We start from the raw sequence: 26613 nt of genomic DNA on the forward strand, positions 1-26613 counted from the left end.
CTCAACCCTGTGTGACCAGGCGATGGCCACCTCTCAGCCTGGCAGAGGACCGGGGACACTCTCTGGAGAGAGGGGTCCAGAGCTGGCCCAGAAACACCAAAGTAAAAAGGCCCAAGGCAGAGGGACCTACAGAGAAAAGGGGACAAGCCAAAGTCTATGCAAGGAATGTTTTTGTTTGTTTTTTGTCTTTTTACCATGTCTTGGGTTGCTCCCGCGGCATATGGAGGTCCCCAGGCTAAGGATCAAATCAGAGCTGTAGCCGCCGGCCTATGCCAGAGCCACAGCAACATGGGACCCGAGCCGCGTCTGCAACCTACACCACAGCTCACGGCAATGCCGGATCCTTAACCCGCTGAGCAAGGCCAGGGATCGAACCCGCAGCCTCATGGTTCCTAGTCAGATTCATCAACCACTGAGCTACACAGGAACTCCTATGCAAGTAATGTTGATGTAACCTCCAAAGCTCCTTGTCTGGGTGCTGAAACGCCACAGCCAGACTTACACCTTCCCAGGAAAAGACTAGAGAATGCCTCTCTAAGGAGAAGTCGATCAGAAAAATGACCCTAGAGACCAACATCTGAAGATCTCCCAAAGAAATAGCCTTGTGCCAACCAGTCCCTCAGCAGTGACTTGAAAAGTGCTGCCTGGTCACAGGCCTTCCAAGTGGCAGCCCAGGGCCTCCTTCCACACAGTCAAGGCATTTTAAGAAAACCTTTAACATGAAAGATTTTTTTTTTCCTTTGGCTGTTCCATGGCACATGGAGTTCCCAGGCCAGGGATCAGCCTGAGCCACAGTTGCATTCTAAGCTGCAGTTGCGGCCATGCCAGACCCTTAACCCACTGTAGTGGGCCAGGAATCGAACCCGTGTCCCAGCACCTCCAAGACACCACCAATCCCATAGCCCCAGTGGGAACTCTAAAAGATTTTTTTTCATTAATAACTCAAAGGAAAGAAAGATATGGCAGGGAGCTAAAGAAAAAAATAAAATCCAAATAAATATAACCTCAGAAAGAAAAGAAAATATACTGTACTCTTGAAACTAGAACAGGCTAATAAAAAGGAGAAAGTTTTGGAAGTTGAAAGTACAATAGGAAAAAATTAAAAGTCTAATAGAAAAGTTGTAAGGTAAAGATAAAGCTGTCCTCCAGAGAAATGAAAGAAAAGTAAAAAATGTAAAAAATAAGAAAATGAAGGAAAACGCTGAGACTCCTGAGGTGGACACAGCCCGCCACCACTAAAGGTCCCACAAATGGGCCTGCCTGCAGCCCCAGTCACCTCAGAGGTCACTGCCGAAGAGGGCCCTGCAAATGAATGTCACCTTTGCCCTGGGAATGCCTATGCTCCACCACTGACACTGCCAGTGGCTCTGGACACCATACCCACTTCCCTGAGGGTCACCGGCACTGCCCAGAGCCCTGCAACCAGGAGCAGCCTACAGGTGCTGCCAATAGCTCTGATCTCCCCAGAAGCACATGCTGGCCATACACCTGCACACACCCCCATCAAGGACATATTGAGGAAAGGGACAGCAAACATCCAAACCAAAAGCAGCCCTCAGGCAAAAAAAAAAAAAAAAAGTAAGCCCTCACAAGCTACCCAGGGATGCTCCCGCATATAAACACCCCTCTAAGACTACAGTAGATAATTGTTTGCCCTAAACACACAGAGTAAGAAAAATATAAGCAAAATGAAGAAGCTCAAGAACCACTCCCAGTTAAAAAGAACAGGAGAATTCCCCTGAAGCAACAAACAATGAAACAGACCTCTGTAGTCTAACAGACACCAAGTTCAAAAAGGAGGTAATGAAAATACTGAAGAAATTAAGAATGGACATCAACAGTAACTAAGATTACTTTAAAAAGGAATTAAAAATAAAATTTTAAATTTTAAAAAGGAACTAGAAACTATAAGGAGCCAAGAAAAATTAGAAAATTCATTTACAGAGACAAAAGCCAAGTTAAAGGCACTGAACAGCAGAGTGAATAATACAGAGGAATGACTAAGTGACCTGGAAGATAGAATAATGGAAACCACCCAATCAGGATGGAAGAAAACCAAATGAAAAAAAAAAATGAAAGCAATATAAGACATCTATGAGCTAATATAAAGTGTGCCATCTACATATAATAGGGATTCCAGAAGGAAAACATAAAGAAAAGGGGATTGAAAATATATTTGAAGAAATGGCAGAAAAATTTATGGCAGAAAAAATTCCAACTCTAAAGATGGAAACAGTTATCAAGATACAGGAAGCACAGAGAGCCCCAAACAAATTGAATCCAAACAGATCTACACTAAGACATATCATAATAAAAATAGTAAAAGTTAAAGATAAGGAGAGGATTCTAAAGGCAGCCAAGAGGAAAACCAGGAGTTAATTATCAGGGAGCCCCCATAAGGCTATCAGCTGATTTCTCATCAGAAACACTATAGGCCATGAGAGTAGCAAGTTAGATTCAAAATCCTAAAAGGGAAAAATATACAACCTAGAATACTCTACCCAGCAAGATTATCATTTAAAATAGGAGAAATGAATTTTGCAGACCAACAAAAACTAAAAGAATATAGCAATGCTAAACTCATTCTAAAAGATATATTGAAAGGTTTCCTCTAAATAGGAAAGAGGTAAGAAGATAGAGGATGAAGGACCTCGTAACTGGAAAGTTATCACTCAAGCCAGTATACAGATCAAAAAGGAAAAATAACTTACATGGGAAAGCAATGATAAACACAAGGAAGAGCAAAAGGATAGACATGAAGATGTAAAAAGGGACATTGAAAGCATAAAATGTGGGAAAGGAGAGTAAGAAAATGTACACCTTTTTTTTTTAGAATGTGTTTGAGCCTATATGACTATCAGTCTAAAGCAAGGAGGAAGAGGTTATTACACTTGAAAAACAGGGCAACCACAAATTAAAAGCAATATGAGTTCCCATTGTGGCTCAGCATGTTACGAATCAACATGGTGTTTGTGAGGACAAAGTTTTGATCCCTGGCCTCACTCAGTGGGTTAAGGATCCAGTGTTGCCACAAGCTGCAGTGTAGGTTGCAGGAGGGGGTCTGATTCAGCGCTGCTGTGGCTGTAGCGGAGGCCTCAGCCATAGATCTGATTGGACCACTAACCTGGAAACTTTCATATGGCACAGGTGCGGCCATAAAACAACAACAAAAACCTAAAACAATACACTCACAAAAAACCAAAAAGAGGACATAAGCATAAAATAAAAGAAAATCAGGAGTTCCTGTCATGGTACAGTGGAAACAAATCTGACTAGGAACCGTGAGGTTACAGGTTCAATCCCTGGCCTTGCTCAGTGGGTCAAGGATCCTGCATTGCCATAAGCTGTGGTGTAGGTCACAGATGGGGCTCAGATCTGGCGTTGCTGTGGCTGTGGTGTAGGCCAGTGGCTATAGGTCCGATTAGACCCCCTAGCCTGGGAACCTCCATATGCAGTGGGTGCAGCCCTAAAAAGACAATAAATAAATATCATCCAACCAACAAAAGAAAAAGGAACAAAGGAGAAATATAGAATCAACTGGAAAACAAGGTTTAAAATAACAATAAATGTATATCAATAATTATCTTAATTGTCAATGGACTGAATGCTCCAATCAAAAGACACAGAGTAAGGAGTTCCTGCTGTGGCACAACAAGATCTGCGGCATCTCTGCAGCTGTAGGACACAGGTTCAATTCCCAGTCCAGCATAGGGGTTAAAGGACCCAGTGTTGCCACAGCTGCAGTGTAGGTCGCAACTGTGGCTTGGATCTGATTCCTGGCCCAGGAACTCCATATGCCACAGGGCGGACAAAAAAGAAAAAAAAGAGACAAAGTGGCAGATTGGATAAAAAAAAAAAAAAAAAAAAAAAAAAAAAAGAGCCTACAATATGCTGCCTACAAGAGACCCATCTTAGGACAAAGGACACATGGAAATTCAAAGTGAGGGATGGAAAAAGATACTTCACGTGACTGGAAAAGACAGGAAAGTGGGAGTTGCAATACTCAGACAAAACAGACTTTAAAACAAAGGCCATAAAGAAAGATAAAGGACGACATTATTTAGTGATAAAAGGATCAATTCAAGAAGAGGATATTACACTCGTCAATATATATGCCCCAATAAAGGATAATCCATATACATAAAACAAATACAGACATGAAAAGAGAAACGGATGGGAATACAGTCATAGTAGGAGACTTCGACACCCTGCTCACATCAATGGACAGATTCTCTAGACAGAAAATCAATAAGGCAACAGCGATCCTAAATGACAACAGTCAGACTTAATTGATATTTTCAGGACATCACATTCAAAAAAAATCAGAATATACATCCTTTTCAGGTACATACGGAACATTCTCAAGGACTGATCATATGCGGGAGAACAAAACTAACAAATTTAAGAGTACAGAAATTACTTCAAGCATCTTCTCAAACTAGAAATCAACCAAAGGAAAAGAAATGAGAAAAAAAAAACTGACTTCATGGAGACTAAACAACATGCTACTAAAAAACCAAGGCGTCAATGAGGAAATCAAAAAGGAAATTAAAAAAGATCTTGAGACAAATGACAGTGAAAATACAACCCTGCAAAATCTATGGGATGCCACAAAAGCAGTTCTTAGAGGGAAGTTCATAGTGATAGAGGCCTTCCTCAAAAAATAAGAAAAATCTCAAATCAACAACTTACCACTTGCAAGAATTAGAAGAATAAATAAAACCTGAAGTCAACAGAAGGAAGGAAATCTTAAAGATCAGAGAAGAAATCAATAAAATAAAGATAAGGAAGGGAAGGAGGAAGGGCTGAATATGAATGATTCCAGAACGAAGGATGGAGGGAGGGAGGGAGGGGAGGGGAGAGGGGGGGAGGAGGAATAGCTGAATATGAAGGATTCCAGAAGAAAATAAAAGAGAGATGGCAGGAGTTCCCGTCATGGCTCAATGGTTAACGAATCCGACTAGGAACCATGAGGTTTTGGGTTCGATCCCTGGCCTTGCTCAGTGGGTTGAGGATCCTGCGTTGCTGTGGCTCTGGTGTAGGCCGGTGGCTACAGCTCCAATTAGACCCCTAGCCTGGGAACCTCCATATGCCGCAGGAGCGGCCTAAGAAAATGGCAAAAAGACAAAAAAAAAAAAAAAAAGAGAGAGAGAGAGAGAGAGAGATGGCACAAAGGCTCCAATCAAGATGGTGGAGTAGGAAGTTCCCACTGTGGCTCAGTGGTGAGGAGGCCTATTAGCAACCATAAGGACACGGGTACGATCCCTGGCCTCACCGTGAGCTGTGGTGTATGTCACAGAAAAGACTCGGATCCTGTGTTGGCGTGGCTGTGGTGTAGGCCAGCAGCTGCAGTTGATTCAACCCCTAGCCTGGGAACGTCCATATGCCCCAGGTGCAGTCCTAATAAAAAAAAAATTTTTTTTTTTAATGGAGTAGGAAAACACAGAGTTCTCCTCCCACAAGTATATTTCTGATATAAACATCTACAAGATGGAACAGTTGTCACAGAACACCCACTGAACACTAGCTGAAGACTTCAAACACCTGTAGATACACGAAAGGTCTCCACATAACTGGGTAAGACAAAAGGGAAAAAAAAAAAAAAGAGGAAGCAGGACAGGACCTTGCCCTTGGGAGGGAGCTGAAAAAGAGGAAAGGTTCCTATACCCTGGGAAGCCCCCTCAGATTTCAGCCGGGACAGAAAGGGGGCTTCAGAGGCTCAGAGGAGAATGCAACAACTGGTTTGTGGAAGGCAGAGAGAGACCTACGTAGACGGTCGTGCCAGCGTCCCACATGCCCCAGCCTATGCACACGTCTGCTGGTATGGGTGGGGGTTGGGTGCTGGAAATTAGGGTTTAGAGGACGGACAAAGGTGAGGACTGCTGTGGGCTGCTTGGGGCTAGCTGAAGGGCCTAGACCATGGTATGGCTGCAACCGGGAGAATGCATGGAAGAAGCCTGAGCCTGCCAGAGAAGCAATGTGCCCTTGTAAGTGGCACACCACAGATGGGGCCACCTCAGCAGCCTCTTTCTCCACATGGCAGCCCCTGCTCTGTGGGCCCCAGGAGAGTGCACCGAGCCACCACCTCAGCAGGCTCCCACACCCCAGCCACCACCTTGGTGGGCTCCACAGGCAGAGGCGGGGCTGAAACCACAGCTGAGCTCAGGCGCTGCACAATTTAGGAAGCAAAGCTAAAATCTCCCCTCGTGGCTACGCGAGCCATGGATTTACACCTCCGCCTCAGGCCTCATAAATTCAGAGTCTGCAAGACATCCAAGTGGACAATGCGTCCTCCTGCGGCCGGGATGGGTCTGGCCTAAGCAGCTGTGGGCTTGGTGGGCATGTGCTCGTAGAGGCTGAGCCAGGCCAGGGTGGGAGCCTCCACAGCTCCCACCGTGGGTCCAGATGCACCACCACAGCAGCCCTGGAACCTGACTTCAGTAGACCTGCACTAGTGGTATTGTGAAAGCAACACCTGAGGGACACCAAGACCAACTGCTGGCATTCCCAAAGTTGGGACTGGGCCGTGGGCAGTGCCAACAACAGTGTACTTTGTAAGCCTGCACAACAACTGACAGGTAACACGACAGAGCACACTCACCGATGCACAGCTCTAACGCAGGACTACTCAGTGGCTCCTCTCCCAGTGGGAATACTGCAATCCCATCTATCTTGTGCCATAGCTCAGAAACAGATCTGGGGGTCTCTACTCCAACAACCAGGAAACAGACCTGGCCCCTGACACAGCAGTGGCCACCACAGACCAAAGAGGAGGTCCAACTCAATATCCAGGGCAGGCTCTGATCACAACACCAATCACATCTCTTATCAACAGGGTAACAACCAGAACATGCTGAGGAAAGAGACAGCAAACTTCCACATTAAGAACAGCCCTCACACCAGAAAATTCAAATCCACATAAGGTACACAGGGATGCTCCCACAGAAAAATAACCCTCCAAGGAGTTCTCTTGCGGTGCAATCAATGTGATATAGACCACATCAGCAAAAGAGGAAAAACCACATGATCACATCAATAGATGCAAAAAAATCATTTGATAAATTTCAATATCCATGCATGATAAAAACTCTTACCAAAGGGGGCACAGAGGGAACATATCTCACGTAATAAAAGCTATTTACGACAAACTAGCAGCCAATAGAATACTGAATGGTGAAAAGCTGAAAGACTTCCACTAAAATCTGGAACAAGATAAGGATGCTCCCTCTCACCACTTTTTTTTTTTCTTTTTATGGCCGTACTTGTAGCATGTGGAAATTCCCAGGCCAGGGGTTGAGGCAGAGCTGCAGTTGTGGCCTATGCCAAAGCTTGCAGCAATGCAAGATCCTTAACCCACTGATGGAGGCCAGAGGTCAAACCTGTATCCTTGTGGAGACAACGCTGGGTCCTTCACCCACTGAGACCCAACAGGAACTCCTATCACCACTTCTGTTCAACATAGTACTGCAAGTCCGAGCCAAAGCTATCAGACAAGGAAAAGAAATAAAAGATTCAAATTGGTAGGGAAGAGGTAAAACTGTCATTATATGCAGATGACATGACACTGTATATAGAAAACCTTAAAAGACTCCACACAAAAACTACTAAAACTGATAAATGAATTTAGCAAAGTCACAGGACTCAAGATTAACATACAGAAATTGGTTGCATTTCTTTACACTAACAATGAAATATCAGAAAGGGAATGTCAACAATCCCTTTTGAAATCACATCTAAAAACATGAAATACTTAGGAATAAACCTCACTAAGGAGGTGAAATACATGCTGAGAACAACAAAACATTAATAAAGGAAACTGAAGATGAATCAAAGAAATAGAAACATAGCTCATGCTCTTAGAATGGAAGAATTAATATTAGAATGGCCACACTACCCAAAGCAACAACATACAGATTTAATGTGATCCCTATCAAATTACCCAGGACAGTTTTTCACAGAACTAGAACAATAATCCTGAAGTATATATGGAACCATAAAAGATCCAGAATTGCCAAAGCAATGCTGAAGAAAAAGAACAGAGCAGGAGGCATAACACTCCCAGACTTCAGACAATACTATAGAGCTACAGTAATCAAAACATCACAGATATTAATAACGGGAAGGTGATTAAGATGGCAGAATATAAGGACAGGAGCTCAATTTCTCTCATAATAACAAAATTACAACCAAATGCCTAACAACCTTCAACCAAACAGACTGGAAACTTTCAAAAAGATATCCTACTCCAGAAGACAAAGAAGAGGCCACATCGAGATGGTAGGAGGGGGGATTATGCGACATAAGCAACCCCATACCTGATGGGTGGGAAGACCCCCCAGACTGGAAACTAACTGTATCATATAGACTCACCTACAGGAGTGAGAGTTCTGAGCCCCACATCAGGTCTACATGCCTGGGGATCTGGCATTGGGAGAAAGAGCCCCCAGAGCATCTGGCATTGAAAGGCAGTGGGGCTTGTGTGCAGGAGCTCCACGGGACTGGGGGAAATGGAGACCCCATTCTTGAAAGGTGCACACAGGCTTTCATGTGCACTGGGTCACAGGGCAAAGCAGAGGCTCCATGGGAATCTGGGTCGGACTTGAATGAAGTTCTTGGAGGATTTCCTGGGAAAACAGGGGGTGACTGTGGCTTGTGGGAGAAGGACATTGGAGGCAAAGCTCTCGGGAATATTCACCAGGTTGCGCCTCTAGAGGTGGCTATTTTGGGAAAATCTGGCCCACCCATCACCACTGAGAAGCCTCAGGCCAAACAAAAATTCAGGTGGGATCACAGCCCTATCCATCAGTAAACAGGCTGCCTAAAGACTACCCCCTACAGGCATATAGCCACCTCTAATCTCACCCAGAGACAAACGCACACTCACCATAGGGATAGGAATCAGCCCCACCTACCAGTGAGAGGGCACCAGCAGCTCCCACCAGGAAGCCCACAGCAAGCCCCTGTACCAACTTCAACCACAAGGGGGTCAGACACCAGAACTAAGAGAGGCAGAGTTCCCATCCCAGCACAGCAGAAACGAATCTGACTAGGAACCATGAGGTTGTGGGTTCAATCCCTAGCCTTGCTCAGTGGGTTAAGGATTGGGCATTGCCATGAGCTGTGGTGTAGGTTACAGACATGGCTTGGATCTGGCATTGCTGTGGCTCTGGTGTAGGTCGGCAGCAACAGCTCTGATTTGACCCCTAGCCTGGGAACCTCGATATGATGCCACAGGTGTGGCACTCAATGGACAAAAAAAAAAAAAAAAGAGGCTGCAAACTCTTTTGCCTGCAGAAAGGACACCACCTCAAAAACCTATAAAAATGAAAAGGCAGAGAACTATAACCAGGATAAGGAAGAAAGAAGAAAAAAAAAAAAAAAACCCAGAGAAACAGCTAAGTGATTTGGAGATTATCAGCCTCCAGGAAAAAGAATTTAGACTGATGATAGTAAAGATGATGCAGGACACTGGAAATAGAGTAGACTGGAGGCAAAGATTGATAATTTAGAGCAAACACTGAGCAAAGAAATACTAGATTTAAAACTTACATAAGCAGAAATACAAAATACAATAACTGAAATAAAAAATTCATGAGAAGCACCCAACAGCAGAATAAGGAGGCAGAAGAATGAATAAGTGAAGTGAAGGACAGACTAGCAGAAATCACTGACACACAACGGAAAAAAGAAAAATGATTGAAAAGAAATGAAGATGGTCTCAGAGAACTCTGGGACAACATTAAATTCACCAACATCCATGCCAGAAGGATGTTATTATAGGGGTGCCAGAAGGAGAAGAGAGAGAGAAAGAGACAGAAAAAAATATTTAAAGAGATAATAGCCACAAACTTCCCTAACATGGAAAAGGAACCACTCACTCAAATCCAGGAAATGCAATGAGCACCACATAAAATAAACCCAAGGAGGAACACCCTGAGACACATATTAATCAAACTGACCAAAATTATAGTCAAAGAGAAAATTAAAGACAAAGTGAAAATCCTGAAAGCAGCTAGAGAAAAGAAAAATTACAAGGGAACCCCAATAAGTTTACTGGCAGATTTTTCAGCAGAAACTCTGCAGGCCAGAAGGGAGTGGCATGATACGCTTAACGTGATGAAAGGAAAAAAATCTCCAACCAAGATTACTTTACCCAGCAAGGCTCTCATTCAGATTTGAAGGAGAAATCAAAAGCTTTACAGACAAGCAAAAGCTAAGAGAATTCAGCACCTCTAAACCAGCTTTACGACAAATACTAAAGGAACTTCTCTAGATGTAAAAGAAAAGGCCACAACTTGAAACAAAAATACCACAAATGACAAGGCTCACCAGTAAAGGCATACATATTATAAAGGTAGATCATCCACACACAAATATGCTACCAAAACCAGAAAATGTGAGAAGAGCGTACAAGTGCAGGACACTGCAGATGCACTTGTAATTAAGAGACCAACAACTTAAAACAATCTTGTATACATATAGACTCCTATATCAGAACTTCAGAGGATTTCCAGTTGTGGCACAGCGGAAACGAATCTGAATAGCATCCATGAGGATGCATGTTCAACACCTGGCCTTGCCCAGTGGGTCAGGGATCTGGCATTGCACTGAGCTGTGATGTAGGTCACAGAGCTGGCTTGGATCCTGTGTGGCTGTGGCCAGCAGCTACAGCTCCAATTCGACCCCTAGCCTGGAAACTTCCATATACCACAGATGTGGCCCTAAAAAGCAAAAACAAAAACAAAAACTTCATGGTAAGTGCAAACCAAAAATCAACAACAGATGCACAAATAAGAAAAAGCTATCCAAATATAACACTAAAGATAGTCATCAAACCACAGGAGAAGGGAAAAGACCAACAAAAACAAATCCAAAACAGGTAACAAAATGGAAATAAGAACATACATATCAACAATTACCTTAAATGTAAATGGATTAAATGCCCCAACCAAAAGACACAGACTGGCTGAATGGATACAAAAAACAAAACTTGTGGGAGTTCCCACCATGGATCAGTGGAAACAAATGGGACTAGCATCCATGAGGATACAGGTTCAATCCCTGGCCTCACTCAGCAGGTAAAGGATCTGGCATTGCCATGAGCTGTGGTATAGGTCGCAGATGTGGCTCAGATCTAGTGTTTCTGTGGCTGTGGTGTAGGCCAGTGGCTATAGCTCCGATTCGACCCCTAGCATGATAACCTCCATATGCTGCAAGTGCAGCCCTTTGAAAAAAAAAAAGCCATGACCCATATATATGCTGTCTTCAAGAGACCCACTTCAGTTCTAAGGACACATACAAATTGCAAGTGAGAGGATGGAAAAAAATATTCCATGCGTATGCAACTCAAAAGAAAGCTGGAGTAGCAACACTCAGAAAAAACAGACCTTAAAATAAAGAATTTTGTAAGAGACTAAGAAGGGCATTACATAACGATCAAAGGATCAATCCAAGAAGATATAACAATTACAAATATATATGCACTCAACATATATATTGCTAACAACCCTAAAGCAATTGCTAACAACCCTAAAACGAGAAATTGACAGTAACACAGTAATAGTGGGGGACTTTAACACTCCACTTGGAGCAATGAACAGATCATTCAGACAGAAAAAATCAACAAGGAAACACAGGCCTTAAATGATGCATGAGACCATACGGACTTAATATACATTTATAGAACATTCCATCCAAAAGCAGCAGAATATACATTCTTCTCAAGTGCACATGGAACACTCTCTAGAATAGGTCACATTTTAGGCCACAAATCAAGACTCAGTAAATTTAAGAAAATTGAAATCATATCAAGCATCTTTTCTGATCACAATGCTATACAACTGGAAATCACCACCTGACAAAGGCTGCAAAAAAAAGCATGTGGAGAGTAGACAACATGCTACTAAACAACCAATGGACCACTGAAGAAATAAGAGGAAATTAAAAAATACTTAGAAGCAAATGACAACAAAGACACAACAATCTAAAACCAATTTCCGAATGCAGCAAAAGCAGTTCTAAGAGGAGAGTTTATAGCAATACAAGCCTACCCCAGGAAACAGGAAAAAGCTCAAATAAACAACCTAACTTTACACCTAAAGCAACTAGAGAGAGAAGAACAGACAAAACCCAAAGTTGGCAGAAGGAAAGAAATCATAAAGATCAGAACAGAAATAAATGAAATAGAAACAAAGAAAACCATAGAAAAGATCAATGAAACGAAAAGCTGGTTCTTTGAAAAGATCAACAAAATTGATAAACCCTTAGCCAGAATCATCAAGAAAAAGAGGACTGAAATCAATAAAATGAGAAATGAAAAAGAAGTTACAATGGATGTCATAGAAATACAAAGGATCATAAGGGACTACTACAAGCAACTATATGCCAATAAAATGGACAACATAGAAGAAATGGACAAAATCTTAGAAAAGTACAATCTTCCAAGACTAACGCAAGATGAAACAGAAAAGATGAATGGACTGATCACAAGTACTGAAATTGAAACTGTAATTTAAAAATGTCCAACAAACAAAAGTCTAGGACCAGATGGTGTCACAGGTGAATTCTATAAAACAATTATTTAATTTTTTTATTGTTATTTCCCCAATACAATTTTTTTCCTACTATACAGCATGGTCACCCAGTTACACATACATGTATACATTCTTTTTTCTCCCATTATCATGCTCCATCATAAGTGTCTAGACATAGTTCTCAGTGCTACACAGCAGGATCTCATTGCTAATCCATTCTACTAAACATTTAAAGAAAAGCTAACACCCATCCTTCTGAAACTATTCCAAAATACTGCAGAGGAAGGAACACTCCCAAACTCATTCGATGAGGCCACCATCACCCTGATACCAAGACCAGACAAAAAACACCACAAAAAGAAAGAAAATTCCAGGCCAGTATCACTGATGAACATAGATGCAAAAATCCTCAACAAAATTCTAGCAATACATTAAAAGGACTGTATATCATGATCAACTGGGATTTATCCCAGGGATGCAAGGATTCTTCAATATCCACAAATCAATCAGTGTGATACACCACATTAATAAACTGAAGAATAAAAACCTACGATACCCTCAATAGATACAGAAAAAGCCTTTGACAAAATCCAACACCCATTTCTGACAAAAGCCCTCCAGAGAGTGGGCATAGAGGGAACCTACCTCAACATAACAAGGCCATATATGACAAACCCACAGCTAACATCATTCTCAATGGTGAAAAGCTGAAAGATTTCCTGCTAAGATCAGAAATAAGACAAAGATGTCCGCTCTTGCCACCACCATTCAACATAGTTTTGGAAGTCTTAGCCATGGCAACCAGAGAAAAGAAATAAAAGGAATCCAAATTGGAAAGGAAGAAGTAAAACTATCACTATTTGCAGATAACATGATACTATACCTAGAAAATCCTAAAGATGCTACCAGAAAACTTTTAGAGCTCATCAATGAATCTGGCTCATCAATGAATCTGGCACATCACAGGATACAAAATTAACACACAGAAATCAACTGCATTTCTATATATTAACAACAAAAGATCAGAAAGAGAAATTAGTGAAACAATACCATTTACCATCTCATCAAAAAGAATAAAATACCTGGAGTTCCCGTCGTGGCGCAGTGGTTAACGAATCCAACTAGGAACCATGAGGTTGCGGGTTCAGTCCCTGTCCTTGCTCAGTGGGTTAACGATCCGCCATTGCCGTGAGCTGTGGTGTAGGTTGCAGACGCGGCTCAGATCCAGCGTTGCTGTGGCTCTGGCGTAGGCTGGTGGCTGCAGCTCCGATTCAACCCCTAGCCTGGGAACCTCCATATGCCGTGGGAGCCGCCCAAGAAATAGCAAAAAAAAAAAAAAGAGAAAAAAAGAATAAAATACCTAGGACTAAACCTAGAGACAAAAGACATGTACTCTGAAAACTCTAAGATGCTGATGAAAGAAATCAAAGGTGACATAAACAGATGGAAAGATACACCATGCTCTTGGATTAGAAGAATCAATACTGTCAAAATGACTCTACTACTCAAAGCAATCTACAGATTCAAGGCAATCCCTATCAAAGTACCAAGGACATTTTTCACAGAACTTGAACAAAATATTTTAAAGTTTGTTTGGAAGCACAAAAGACCCAGAATAGCCAAAGCCATCCTGAGAAATTAAAATGGAGCTAGAAGAATCAGGCTCCCTTGACTTCAGGCTATACTACAAAGCTACAGTCATTAAAACAGTATGGCGCTAGCACAAAATAAAAAATATGGGAATCTCATTGTGGTGCAGCGGAAATGAAACCTGACTAGTATGCATGAGTATGCAGGTTCGATCCCTGGCCTCATTCAGTGAATTGGTGATCCGGCATTGCCCTGAGCTATAGTGTAGGCTGCAGACACAGCTCGGATCCTGTGTTGCTGTGGTGGCTGTAGCTCTGATTAGACCCCTAGCCTTGGAACCTCCATATGCCCAGAGTGCGGCCCTAAAAAGCAGAAGGAAAGAAGGAAGGGGGGGAGGGATGGAGGGAGAGAGAGAGAGACAAAGAAAGAAAGAAAGAGCGAGAGAGAGAAAGAAAGAGAAAAAGAAAAAGTAAGAGAGGGAGGAAGAGAGGGAGGGATATCAGTGAACAGGATAGAAAGCCCAGAATTAAACCCATGTACCTATGGTCAACTAATTTATGACAAAGAAGGTAAGAATATACGATGGAGAAAAGACAGTCCCTTTAATAATTGGTGCTGAGAAAACTAGACAGCCACATGTAAAAGAATGAAATTAGAACACTTTCTAACAACACACAAATATAAACTCAAAATGGATTAAAGACCTAAATATAAGACCAGATACTATAAAACTCTTAGAGGAAAACATAAGCCAAACACTCTCTGACATAAACCACAGCAGTATCTTCTCAGATCCACCTCCTAGAGTAATGACAATAAAAACAAAAATAAACAAATGGGAGCTAATTAAGTTTTTGCACAGACAAAACTAAAAGACAACCCACAGAATGGGAGAAAATATTTGCAAATCACGCAACTGACAAGAGATTAATCTCCAAAATATATAATATTTTGGAGCTCAATACCAAAAAAAGCAAACAGCCCCATCAAAAAAATGGGCACAAGATCTAAACAGACAATTCTCCAAATACAACATAGAGACAGCCAAAAAACACATGAAAAGATGTTCAACATCACTCATTATTTGAGAAATGCAAATCAAAACCACTATGAGGAACCACCTAGCCAGAATGGCCACCATCAAAAAGTCTACAAACAAATGCTGGAGAGGGTGTGGAGAAATGGGAACCCTATTACACTGTTGGTGGAAAATGTAAATTGGTACAACCATCATGGAAAACAGAATGGAGATTCCTCAAAAAACTAAAAATTACCTTTTGATCTAGCAATCACACTCCTGGGCATCTATCCAGAGAAAACCATGACTTGAAAAGACACACGCAGTCCAATGTTCATTCCAGCACTATATACAACAGCCAAGACATGGAAGCATCAACAGAGGAGTGGATAAAGATGATGTAGTACATATACACAATGGAGTATTACTCAGCCATAAAAAGGAATGAAATAATGGCATTTGCAGTAACATGGATGGACCTAGAAATTATCACGCTAAATGAAGTTAGACAGCGAGACACAAACCTCATATGCTAACATTTACTATGTGGAAGCTAAAAAAAGGACACAATGAGCTTCTTTGGAGAATAAATACTGACTCACAGACTTTGAAACCCTTATGGTTTCCAAAGGAGACAGGTTGTGGGAGAGGGATGGGCTGGGGGTTTGCCATGGAAATGCTGTAAAATTGGGTTGTGATGATCATTGTGCAACTGTAAATATAATAAAATCCATTGAGTTAAAAAAGTCAGTTGCATTTCTATATATTAACAATGAAATATTAGAAAAGGAATATAAAAATATCTTTTAAAGTTGTACCCCCAAAAATTAAATACCTAGGAATAAAACCTGACCAAGGAGGTGAAAGACTTACATGCTGAGAACTATAAAACATTGATCGAGGAAATTGAAGAGGATGCAAAGAAATGGAAAGATTTCTCCAATCCATGCTCCTGGACTGGGGAAATTAATACCGCTAAAATGGCCACACTACCCAAAGCAGATTCAATGCAGTTACTATCCAATTACCCATGACATTTTCCACAGAACTAGAACAAACAATCCAAAAGTTTATATGGAACCACAAAAGACCCAGAATTGCTAAAACAATCCTGAGGAAAAAACACCAAGCAGGAGGCAACTCTCCAAGACTTCAGAAAGCTATAGTAATCAAGACAGTGTGGTACTGGCAGAAGAACAGACATACAGACCAATGGAACAGAATAGAGAATCCAGAAACACACCCAGTCACCTATGGTCAATTAATTTTTGACAAAGGAGGCAAGAATATAAAATGGGAAAAAGACAAGTCTCTTCAGCAAGTGGTGCTAGGAAAACTAGACAACTGCATGTAAATCAATGAAACTAGACCATGCACAAAAATAAACTCAAAACGGCTTAACGACTTAAACATAAGACAAGACACCATAAACTCCTAGAAGAGAACATAGGCAAAACATTCTCTGACGTAAATCATACCAGTGTTTTCCTAGGTCAGTCTCCCAAGGGAATAGAAATAAAAGCAAAAATAAATCAATGGGACCTAATCAAACTGACAAGCTTTTGCACACCAAAGGAAACCATAAACACACACACACACACACACAAAGATAATCTATGAAATGGGAGAAAATAGTTTCAAATGATGCAACCAACAAGGACTTACTCTCTAAAATATACAAACAACTTACACAACAGAAAAAAAAAAAAAAAAACCAACAATCCAACTGAAAAATGGGCAGAAGACTTAAATAGACATTTCTCCAAAGACATACAGATAGCCAACAGGCACACGAAAAAATGCTCAGCATCACTAATTATTAGAGAAATGCAAATCAAAACTGCCATGAGGTACCACTCTCACACCAGTCAGAATGTCCATCATTACCAAGTCCACAAATAACAAATGATGGAGAGGGCGTGGAGAAAAGGGCAGCCTTCTTCACCGTTGGTGGGAATGTAAACTGGTACAACCACTATGGAAAACAGTATGGCGGTACCTCAGAAAACAAAATACAGACTTAATACGATCCAGCAATCCCACTCTTTGGTGTATATCTGAACAAAATTTCATTGAAAAAGATGCATGAACCTCTATGTTCACTGCAGCACCATTCACAACAGCCAAGACATGGAAACAACCTAAATGTCCATTGACAGATGAATGCATTAAGATGATATGGTAGGGAGTTCCCGTCATGGCTCAGTGGTTAATGAATCCGACTAGGAACCATAGGTTGCAGGTTCAATCCCTGGCCTTGCTCAGTGGTTCCATCCCTGGTGTTGCCGTGAGCTGTGGTGTAGGTTGCAGACGCGGCTCGGATCCCGCGTTTCTGTGGCTCTGGTGTAAGCCAGCAGCTACAGCTCTGATTAGACCCCTAGCCTGGGAACCTCCATATGCTGCAGGAGCGGCCCTAGAAATGGCCAAAAAAAAAAAAAAAAAAAAAAAAAAAAAAAGATGATGTGGTATACTGGAGTTACCACTGTGGCTCAGTATCCATGTAGTATCCTAACTAGTATCCATAAGGATGTGGGTTCAGTCTGGCCTCACTCAGCAGTTTAAGGATCCGGCATTGCCATGAGCTGTGGTGTAGGTCGAAGACTGGCTCAGATCTGGCATTGCTTTAGCTGTGGTGTAGGCTGGTAGCTGCAGCTCCAATTCAACCACTAGCCTGGGAACTTCTATATGCTGTAGGCATGGTACTAAAAAGACAAAAAAAAAAAAAAAAAGAAAAGAAAAGTGGTATATATACACAATGGAATACTACTCAGTCATAAAAAAGAACAAAATAATGCCATTTGCAGCCACATGGATGGAACTAGAGACTCTGATACTGAGTGAAGTCAATCAGAAAAAGAAAGACAAAGACCATATGATATCACTTATATCTGGAACCTAATCTATGGCACAAACGAACCTATCTACAGAAAAGAAACTCATGGACATGGAGATCAGACTTGTGGTTACGAAGGGGGAGGGGAAGGGAGTGGTGTGGACTGGGAGTTTGGGGTTAGTACAGGGAAACCATTGCATTTGGAGCGAATAAGCAATGAGGCCCTGCTGTATAGCACAGGGAACTATATCTAAACGGTTGTGATGGAACATGATGGAGGATAATGTGAGAAAAAATTTATATGTATGTATGACTGGGTCACTTTGCTGCACAGCAGAAACTAACACAACATTGTAAATCAACAGTAATTTTTTTAAAAAATTTTTAAATAGAACTGCTATATAACCCAGCAATTCCACTCCTGGGTATACATGTGAAAAAATGAAAATAAAAATTCAAAAGGTGCACAGCGACATTATGTACAATAGCCAAGATATGGAAGCAACTTAAGTGTCCTTCAACAGATGAATAAAGAAGATACATACATACGCACTCTCTCTCTCTCAATGGATTACTACTCAGCCATAAAAAAGAAAGAAATTTTGCCATTTGCAACAACATGGATGGACTTAGCAGGTTATTATGCCTAAAGAAATAAGCAAGACAGAGAAAGACAAACACTGTATAATACCACTTATATGTGGAATATAAAAAATGAAATAAACTAGTGAAGACAGTAAAAAACAAAAACCAAACAAAAACAAAAAAACAAAAAAAAACCACAGACTCATAGAGAAACTACTGATTACCAGTGGGGAGGGGGTCAAGACAGGGGTAGGGTATTAAGAAGTACAAATTACCGTATATAAAATAAACTACAAGGATATATCGTATGGCATAGAGAATATCAATATTTTATAATACTATACACGGAGTAAAACCTTTAAAAATTCTGAGTTACTATGTTGTACACCTAAAACATATATAATGTTGTATATCAACTATACCTCAATTTTAAAAAACTGCTAACCTTTCAAATTTTAAATGTATCTTTACTTAGAATTAGAACATTAAATAGCAAATAAAAAATACCACAGCAAATCAAAAGAACTTGAAAGAAAGGCAAAGCTTTGTATTTCAGCAGCATTTTTTTTTTTTTTTTTCTTCTCTTGGGCCTCTCCCAAGGCATATGGAGGTTCCCAGGATAGGGGTCCAATCGGAGCTGTAGCCACCGGCCTACGCCAGAGCCGCAGCAACTCAGGATCCGAGCTGCGTCTGCAACCTACACCACAGCTCACAGCAATGCTGGATCCTTAACCCACTGAGTGAGGCCAGGGATCGAACCTGCAACCTCATGGTTCCTAGTCAGATTCAATAACCACTGAGCCATGATGGGAACTCCCTTCATCTTTAATGGCCCTTCTTTCCCTGCTTTTCACTGGACTCTGCCGTCCACGTGGCCAGCCCCGCACTTCCTCCCGCTTCCTTTCCTATCATGCTCTGGCTCCTATAGCCTCACTCAATATCCTGCCATCCCCTGAAACTCTCCTGCTTCTCATGAATGTCTCCTCTACCAGGAACGCCATTCTTCCCCCTACTATGCATACATCTGTGAACCCCTGCACACCCCCCAAGGTGCAGCTTGGGGGCCCTTATAGGAGGGCACTGGGGACCCAGCCCATCTTTATCTGCGGCCCCCTGTGCTTTGCTCTACCCTGGTACTGAGGGCTGCTGCCAGCATCTCCCGGGTTAAACCTTGACCTCAGGGACGCGGACAGGCTGGGGGAGGGTCTTACTCGAGGAACCTGGTGATGTACTGGCGGCTGCAGCGGGACCAGGTGAGAGGCGCAGCGTCGTACAGGAGCTGTGGAGACATGATGAAAGGCCGTTTCCCAACGGGCTCACAGTCATTGCCGCTTCCGTCATGCTGAATGCCAAAACTGTGTGAGAGCACAGGCCCCAGGGGCGGGTGAGCTGGAGGGAAGCCACCAGCACGCCCCTCCCTCAGTGGTCTGCAAGGTGCCGAATCCTGGCTCCCAGGCCTGGCCCTGACTCCAAATCCCTGTGCCGGCCTGGGGAAAGTCACATTCCATCTCTGGGCCTCGGTTTCCTTAAGGTTAAACTTGGGTGTGATAACCAGTATCCCCCAGGACCCTCCTCCAGGAGCACCAGCCTGAGCCTGAACTGAGCGCCAGGGAAAGCACTCCTGCTTCTGCCCTGAGCTGGCCAACAAGGGCCACGCTGGGGCCCCTGAAACTCGCTGGCACCAAGAACAGTCTGACAGAGTTCACCCCACCCCTCGGTTCCTGTCCCAAGGCTGTGCAGTGGAGTTAGGGAGTCTCAGCTCTTGTGCCACAGAAAAGGTCTCAGGAGACCACCCTTGGGAAAGACGTGAGAAAAACTGTATTTGCTGAGCACTTCCTATGTGCCAGGCAGCATATTAAGCACTTTCAGAAACACTACCTCACTCAATCCTCAGGGAGGGCCCCACACCTCAGACCAGATGGCCATCACTGGCTCCCAGGCTGCCTAAAATGCTGTGAGATTCATGACTACACAGTCCAGGCACAGCTGGTGGATGGCATGGGCCAGGCTTAGGCATAGCAGCCTCAGGCAGGTGTCCAACACAGGGAGCCTTGGACATCACAGAATCTAACCCCTTCAACCAACATGGACCACACAGGCCCAGAGAGGGCAGGGAACCTGCCTGAGGTCCCAGAGCAATTAGGAATAGGGACATGGTAGGGACCAAGAGTCAAAAATGCAAGCGCTGAGGGCAATACAAGGGACAAAGACCTATGGTGACTTTCTGGCCCATCTCAACCCCACCGCAAGTAAGACTCACTCCAGTCCAGGTGGGCCCTTCTCCTGTCTAACCATGAAGCAGCCTGGCTATGGGGCTGGGGACACTGCAGGGACAGCATAGGGCCAGGCTGGCTCATTCCTTAAGGCAGGGCTCCCTTCCCTGGGATTGTGTGGGCCATCAGCTTGGCTGTCTGGTTCCCTCAGGTTGGAAGGTGAGGCCGGGCTCTTAGTGTAGCAGGCAGCAGTAGGGAGTGGGGAGATTGAGGGTACCTGTGCCCAAGCTCATGGGCCACGGTGAAGGCCAGGGGCAGGCCCGTGTCCTCATTGATGTTGCAGCTGCGGTGCGGCTGGCACATGCCCGCCACATGGGACAGGCCCAGGGTCTCGCAGGGTCGGTTCATGGCCGCACACAGGTCCTTCCTGCACATGCAGAGAGAAGGGGTCCTCAGGCTGACCTGGCCAGGAGCCAAGCCCACCCAAGCTGAGGGGGCCAGGGGAGGGGCCCTGCTGACTCCGAGGGAGGGTGGGAGTGAGAAGGATACCCCTCCCGCCGCTCTGAATCCAGCACGGGAGCATCTGGGAACAGGTACCCACGTTCACACAGGGCACTTATCGGGGCTTGGAGAACAGACAATTTGGATTACTTCCCCAGAAAGGGTGCTGAGAGAAGTTGCCGGAACCCAGCGGAGGGAAGTAACTCCACCTCATGTTAAAAAATACTGCCTTGGAACAGACTGGTAGTCACCAGAGGCTGGAGTCGTATTGGGGGTGGGGACAGCTATGAGAGCAGCACGAGAGATCCTTCTAACAGAACCTTTATCTAGACTGTGGCGGTGATAAAACTGCACAGAACTCAAGACACACACACAAATATGTGCGTGTAAAACTGGCAAAACCTGAGTTTGGTCTGTGGATTGTATGAGTATCAGTTTCCTGGTTGGGCTGTTGCACTACACTTACACCAGATGTTATCACAGGGGAAACTGGGGGAAAGGTGAACAGTATCTTCCCGCATTATTTCTGACAACTGCATGAAATAGTTATCCCAAAATAAACACATCACCCCAAGTGCTGCTGGAATCCAGTCTTAGGTCAAAAGAGCACAAACTCTCCTCAAAATGAGGCTCCCTGAGGAGTTCCCATCATGGCTCAGTGGTTAACGAAGCCAACCAGGATCCATTAGGATGTGGGTTCAATCCCCAGCCCTGCTCAGTGGGTTAAGGATCCGGCATTGCCATGAGCTGTGGTGTAGGTCACAGACACGGCTCAGATCTGGTGTGGCTGTGGCTGGCAGCTGTAGCTCCAATTGGACCCCTAGGCTGGGAACCTCCATATGCTACAGATGCAACCCTAAAAAGACTAAAGACCAAAAAAAAAAAAAAAAAGATGAGGCTCCCTAAGAGCAGGGCCATGTCACCCCTCATCCTGGGACTTCTCAAGGGTCACCTCTCTGCGACGCAGGCTCTGCCGGGTGCACCCATGGCCCACCCCCTCACAGCTGGCAGTACCTGGTGAGCAGGATGGCAGTGTCATGGTGCAGAGGGTGAGCGTCCCCTTTCATGTTGATGCTTTTCTGCCACTTGCAAAAGCTCCGCAGGGTATTGTCTGCATGGTGAGTGATCTTTAGGTCCTCCTAGGAGCAGAGAGAGCAGCTACTACTCAAGCCTCCCCCAAGCTCTGAAGGATCAGGTCAATTCTCCACACCCCTCCCCTGGGCACCATCCAGAGGAGACCTAGGAAGGGAAGGGAGGGACAGCACAGAGGCCCAGAGGTGACAGCAAACAAGCAGCCAGGCCTGTGGGCCCCAGTCCAGCCTCCAGTCTAGCCAACCCTCCCACGGGCACCATCCAAAGGGGACTTAAGAGAGGGTCAGCCAGGGACCAGGGGCAACATGTGATACTGCTTGGGCCAAGGAGGCCCTCACAGTGTCTTTCCACACAAAGCAGCTCAGTAAATGGCAGGAGGGCTCTGGGAGATGATACCTAACCCAGGGGGCAGCGTGAGGCCACGTGACTTCTCACCTCCTCATCTTCTAACAGGATCAGGCGCACGATGGTGATATGGATGGGGTTCCCGATGCTGGGGTCATGGAACAGGCCAGCCACCTGCCCAAGAGGTAACAGTCAGGCTGTCACCCTAGATACAAGATATAGGCAACCCCTGCCCCCCTCCAACCTACCTGGAGGATGCACACCCAGATTCACATCCAGGCTAGCCCACCCAGTGCACACATCTCATCAAAGTGCCCATACCTGTACATGCACTTCCCTAATCCTGCATTGGCAGAACCAGGGGAGGACAGAAGGGCCTCCCAAGCCCCACTCTGTCCCAAGCAAATCCTGAGTACCAGCTCAGGATCCTACGCCTCAGCTCACATCTCCAAAGGCTGGCTTTTGGCCCATCACAGGGCCCTACTCTGCCCTGGGCTGGGACAGCCCTGCAGTCCCTCCCACCCTGGGAACACCAGGGCCAGATTTCCTGGAGTAAGCCCTCCCATGAGGCATGTCCTAGGCAGAGCCTGGGGGAGGGTGGAGGCAGGCCAAGGCCCTCCTTCCCTGGGGCTGAGAGCCACGGGCCTAAGAGGGCAGGTGTGCATGTCTCTTCAACACCCCTATAGCTACACAGGTAGATCCCCACTCAACCCAAAGACAGAAGGCCACCCCCAAAGGTAGACTGTGGGCTATGTTGCAGGAAGTGAGGGGTAAAGCTATCTGCTCTTTTAAAGCTCCCTCAGAACAAGAGGCCAGCCAACAACTGGGGAGAGATGTCAGGTTCCCAGCAGGCAGAAATGTTAGGACATGCCAGCTGTGAGTTGCCTTCTAGCAATTCCATAGAGAAAAATAATATTCAAATAGGAACAGACAAAACACAGTTAAGAGGGAACAAAAATCACTGATAATGGAGATGAATGACACTACAGAACCCAAGGTCAGGAATGGTGAAGACGGGAATGCAATGAGCCTGCCACCTCCCTCCACGGGCTGGAGCCTGGCACCTCCCCTCCGCACTGCCCTCCTCCTTCACATCAGCCAATTTTGCCTCCTAAATTTTGCCTTGCAGCCCAGTCATCTGTTGGTGAAATGCAAATCCAATCCCATTATGCCCTGGCTTAGAGCAATGACTGGGTCTTCACTGTCCACAGGCTAAAGACAAAAGTCCTAGGTCTGGGGCACACAGGCTTGGGTGGTCTGGCCCCTGCCCGCCTCTCCGGCTTTACTCCCCCTCCCCACACCCCCTGGATTTCTCTCAGAACTCCCTGATGCTTCCTATCACAGGGCCTTTGAAAATGCTGTGCCCTCAGCCTGGGACAACTTCCCTCTCAAGTGACCTCTTACCCTCTCTCCAGCTCCCCAGCCCTCCATCCTGTTTTCTGGGGAGCCTTTACTCTACACAACACTCCCAAACCACCATGAATCTGTCCATCACAGCTTCGTATTCATCAGGGTGACTGTTTCATTAACGTCTCTCTTCCAAACCATAAGCTCCGTGAGGGCAGTGTCTGTGTGGGCTCCCTCTGACAGCCACAGGGCTCTGTCAAGTACCTCGCACATTATGGACTCAAGAAGTAGTTGTTGAAGCCACATGTAAAAGAATGAAATTAGAACACTCCCCAACACCATACACAAAAATAAACTCAGAATGGATTAAGGACCCAGACATAAGACCAGACACTATAAAACTCTTAGAGGAAAACATAGGCCAAACACTCTCTGACAGAAACAACAGCAACACCTTCTCAGATCCACCTCTTAGGGATTATTGACAATAAAAACAAAAATAAAATGGGACCTAATCAAACTTCAAAGTTTCTGCACAGCAAAGGAAACCCCTAAACAAAACGAAAAGACAACCCACAGAATGGGAGAAAATCTTTGCACGTGAATCAACTGACAAGGGATTCACCTCCAAAATTTATAAACACCTTCTGCAGCTCCATACCAAAAAAAACAAACAACCCCATCAAAAAATGGGCAGAAGATCTAAACAGACAGTTCTCCAAAAAAGACATACAGATGGCCAAGAAACACATGAAAAGATGTTCAACATCACTCATTATTAGAGAAATGCAAATCAAAACCACTATGAAGTACCACCTTACACCAGCCAGAATGGCCATCATCCAAAGTCTACAAAGACTAAGTGCTGCAGAGGGTGTGGAGAAAAAGGAACCCTATCACACTGATGGTAGGATTGTCAATTGGTGCAACCACTGTGGAAAACAGTACGGAGATGCCTCAGAAAACTAAAAATAGAACTACCATTTGATCTAGCAATCCCACTCCTGGGCATCATCAATCCAGAGAAAACCACGACTCACAAAGACACATGTACTCCAATGTTCATTGCAGCACTATTTGCAATAGCCAAGACATGGAAACAACCTAAATGTCCATCGACAGAGGAGTGGATCAAGAAGTTGTGGTACATACACACAATGGAATATTACTCAACCATTAAAAGGAATGAAATGCCAGCATTTTCAGCAACATGGATGGACCTAGAAATTATCATGCTAAGTGAAGTCAGTCATACAATGAGACACCAACACCAAATGCTTTCACTGATATGCAGAATCTGAAAAAAGGACAGACTGAACTTGTTTGCAGAACAGACGCTGACTCATTGAAACACTTATGGTCTCCGGAGGAGACAATTCAGGGGGTGGGGGGATGTGCTTGGGTTATGGGATGGAAATCCCGTGAAATTGGATTGTCAGAATCATTATACAACTACAGATGTGATAAATTCATTCGAGTAATAAAAAATTAAATTAAAAAAAGAAATAGTTGTTGAATGAATCAATCTATCTCGGGCACTTGCTAAGTTTTTCCAGTTTTCCCTGATTTAAAAAAAAAAAAGCAAGGCGTTCCAGTTATGGCACAGCAGAAATGTATCCAACTAGGAACCATGAGGTTGCAGGTTCGATCCCTGGCCTCGCTCAGTGGGTTAAGGATCCAGCATTGCTGTGAGCTGTGGTGTAGGTCACAGACGTGGCTCGGATCTGCCATGGCTATGGCTGTGGTGTAGGCCGGCAGCTACAGCTCTGATTGGACCCCTAGCCTAGGAACCTCCATATGCTGCGGGTACAGCCCTAAAAAGACAAAATACCAAAAAAAAAAAATTTTTTTTTAATTAAAAAGTGAAAATGGAAACAATACACTGGAGAAAGTCAGATTAAAAGAACAAGTCTTTCCTAGATGACATGCAGGTGAACTCTCACAGCAGCCCCCAACAAAGAGACACCTTAGGATGACAAGACCCTGAGGGTCCCAACATCCAGCACCCCCCCCCCAATGTCCTAAGTCAGGGCTGGGACAGCTTCCCGATACCACAAAGCCGCCCCCCACCCCCCAGAGTATACAACACTTCTCACTGTCCCCCAAGAAGTATAGAGGTGAAACAGATGCAGAGAGGCACCAGAGGGAGGCAGTGGTTTTTTGTTTGTCTTTTTAGGGCCGCACAAGCAGCACATGGAGGTTCCCAGGCTAGGGGGCAAATGGGAGCTGGGGCTGCCAGCCTATACCACAGCCACAGCAACTCAGGATCTGATCCGTGTCTATAACCTCCACAACAGCTCACAGCAACGCTAGGTCCTTAACCCACTGAGCAAGGCCAGGGATCGAACCCTCGTCCTCATGGATCCTAGTCAGGTTCATTAACCACTGAGCCACAACGGGAACTCCCAGAGTGGTTACTTCTTGACCAAATCAACCGAGCATCTATAGCCTGAGTTCAGCATGGTGTTCCAACTGGATAAACAATAAGCAGGGAAGATAAGCCCTGTTCTGGTGCAGGTCCAGAGAGCAAGCAGGGGTGGGTGGTGTTCCTGAAAG

The 26613-nt window shown here is 44.3% G+C and overlaps 1 protein-coding gene across 12 annotated transcripts in view; it reads right to left on the minus strand.

Moving 5' to 3' along the window:
• Nucleotides 1-26613, minus strand: part of ADAMTS7 (ADAM metallopeptidase with thrombospondin type 1 motif 7) — a 67839-nt gene that overhangs the window by 22929 nt on the left and 18297 nt on the right. For 6 of the 12 annotated variants that reach the window (XM_084968376.1, XM_084968382.1, XM_084968379.1 and 3 more), the window contains exons 5-8: nt 22801-22884; nt 22288-22412; nt 21050-21199; nt 19771-19838 (exon numbers count right to left, since the gene is read on the minus strand). In XM_084968376.1, coding sequence (XP_084824502.1) covers nt 19771-19838; nt 21050-21199; nt 22288-22412; nt 22801-22884 — 427 coding nt within the window. Of the gene's footprint in view, nt 1-19770; nt 19915-21049; nt 21200-22287; nt 22413-22800; nt 22885-26613 lie in introns of all 12 variants that reach the window. The other 6 variants (XM_084968378.1, XM_084968375.1, XM_084968383.1 and 3 more) reach the window with 1 other exon arrangement.

Source organism: Sus scrofa, chromosome 7, assembly GCF_054392235.1.
Source record: "Sus scrofa isolate SSC_HxYL_T2T_F1_AM1 chromosome 7, Sscrofa_HxYL_maternal_Yorkshire_Landrace_v2.0, whole genome shotgun sequence".
Classification (NCBI taxonomy): domain Eukaryota; kingdom Metazoa; phylum Chordata; class Mammalia; order Artiodactyla; family Suidae; genus Sus; species Sus scrofa.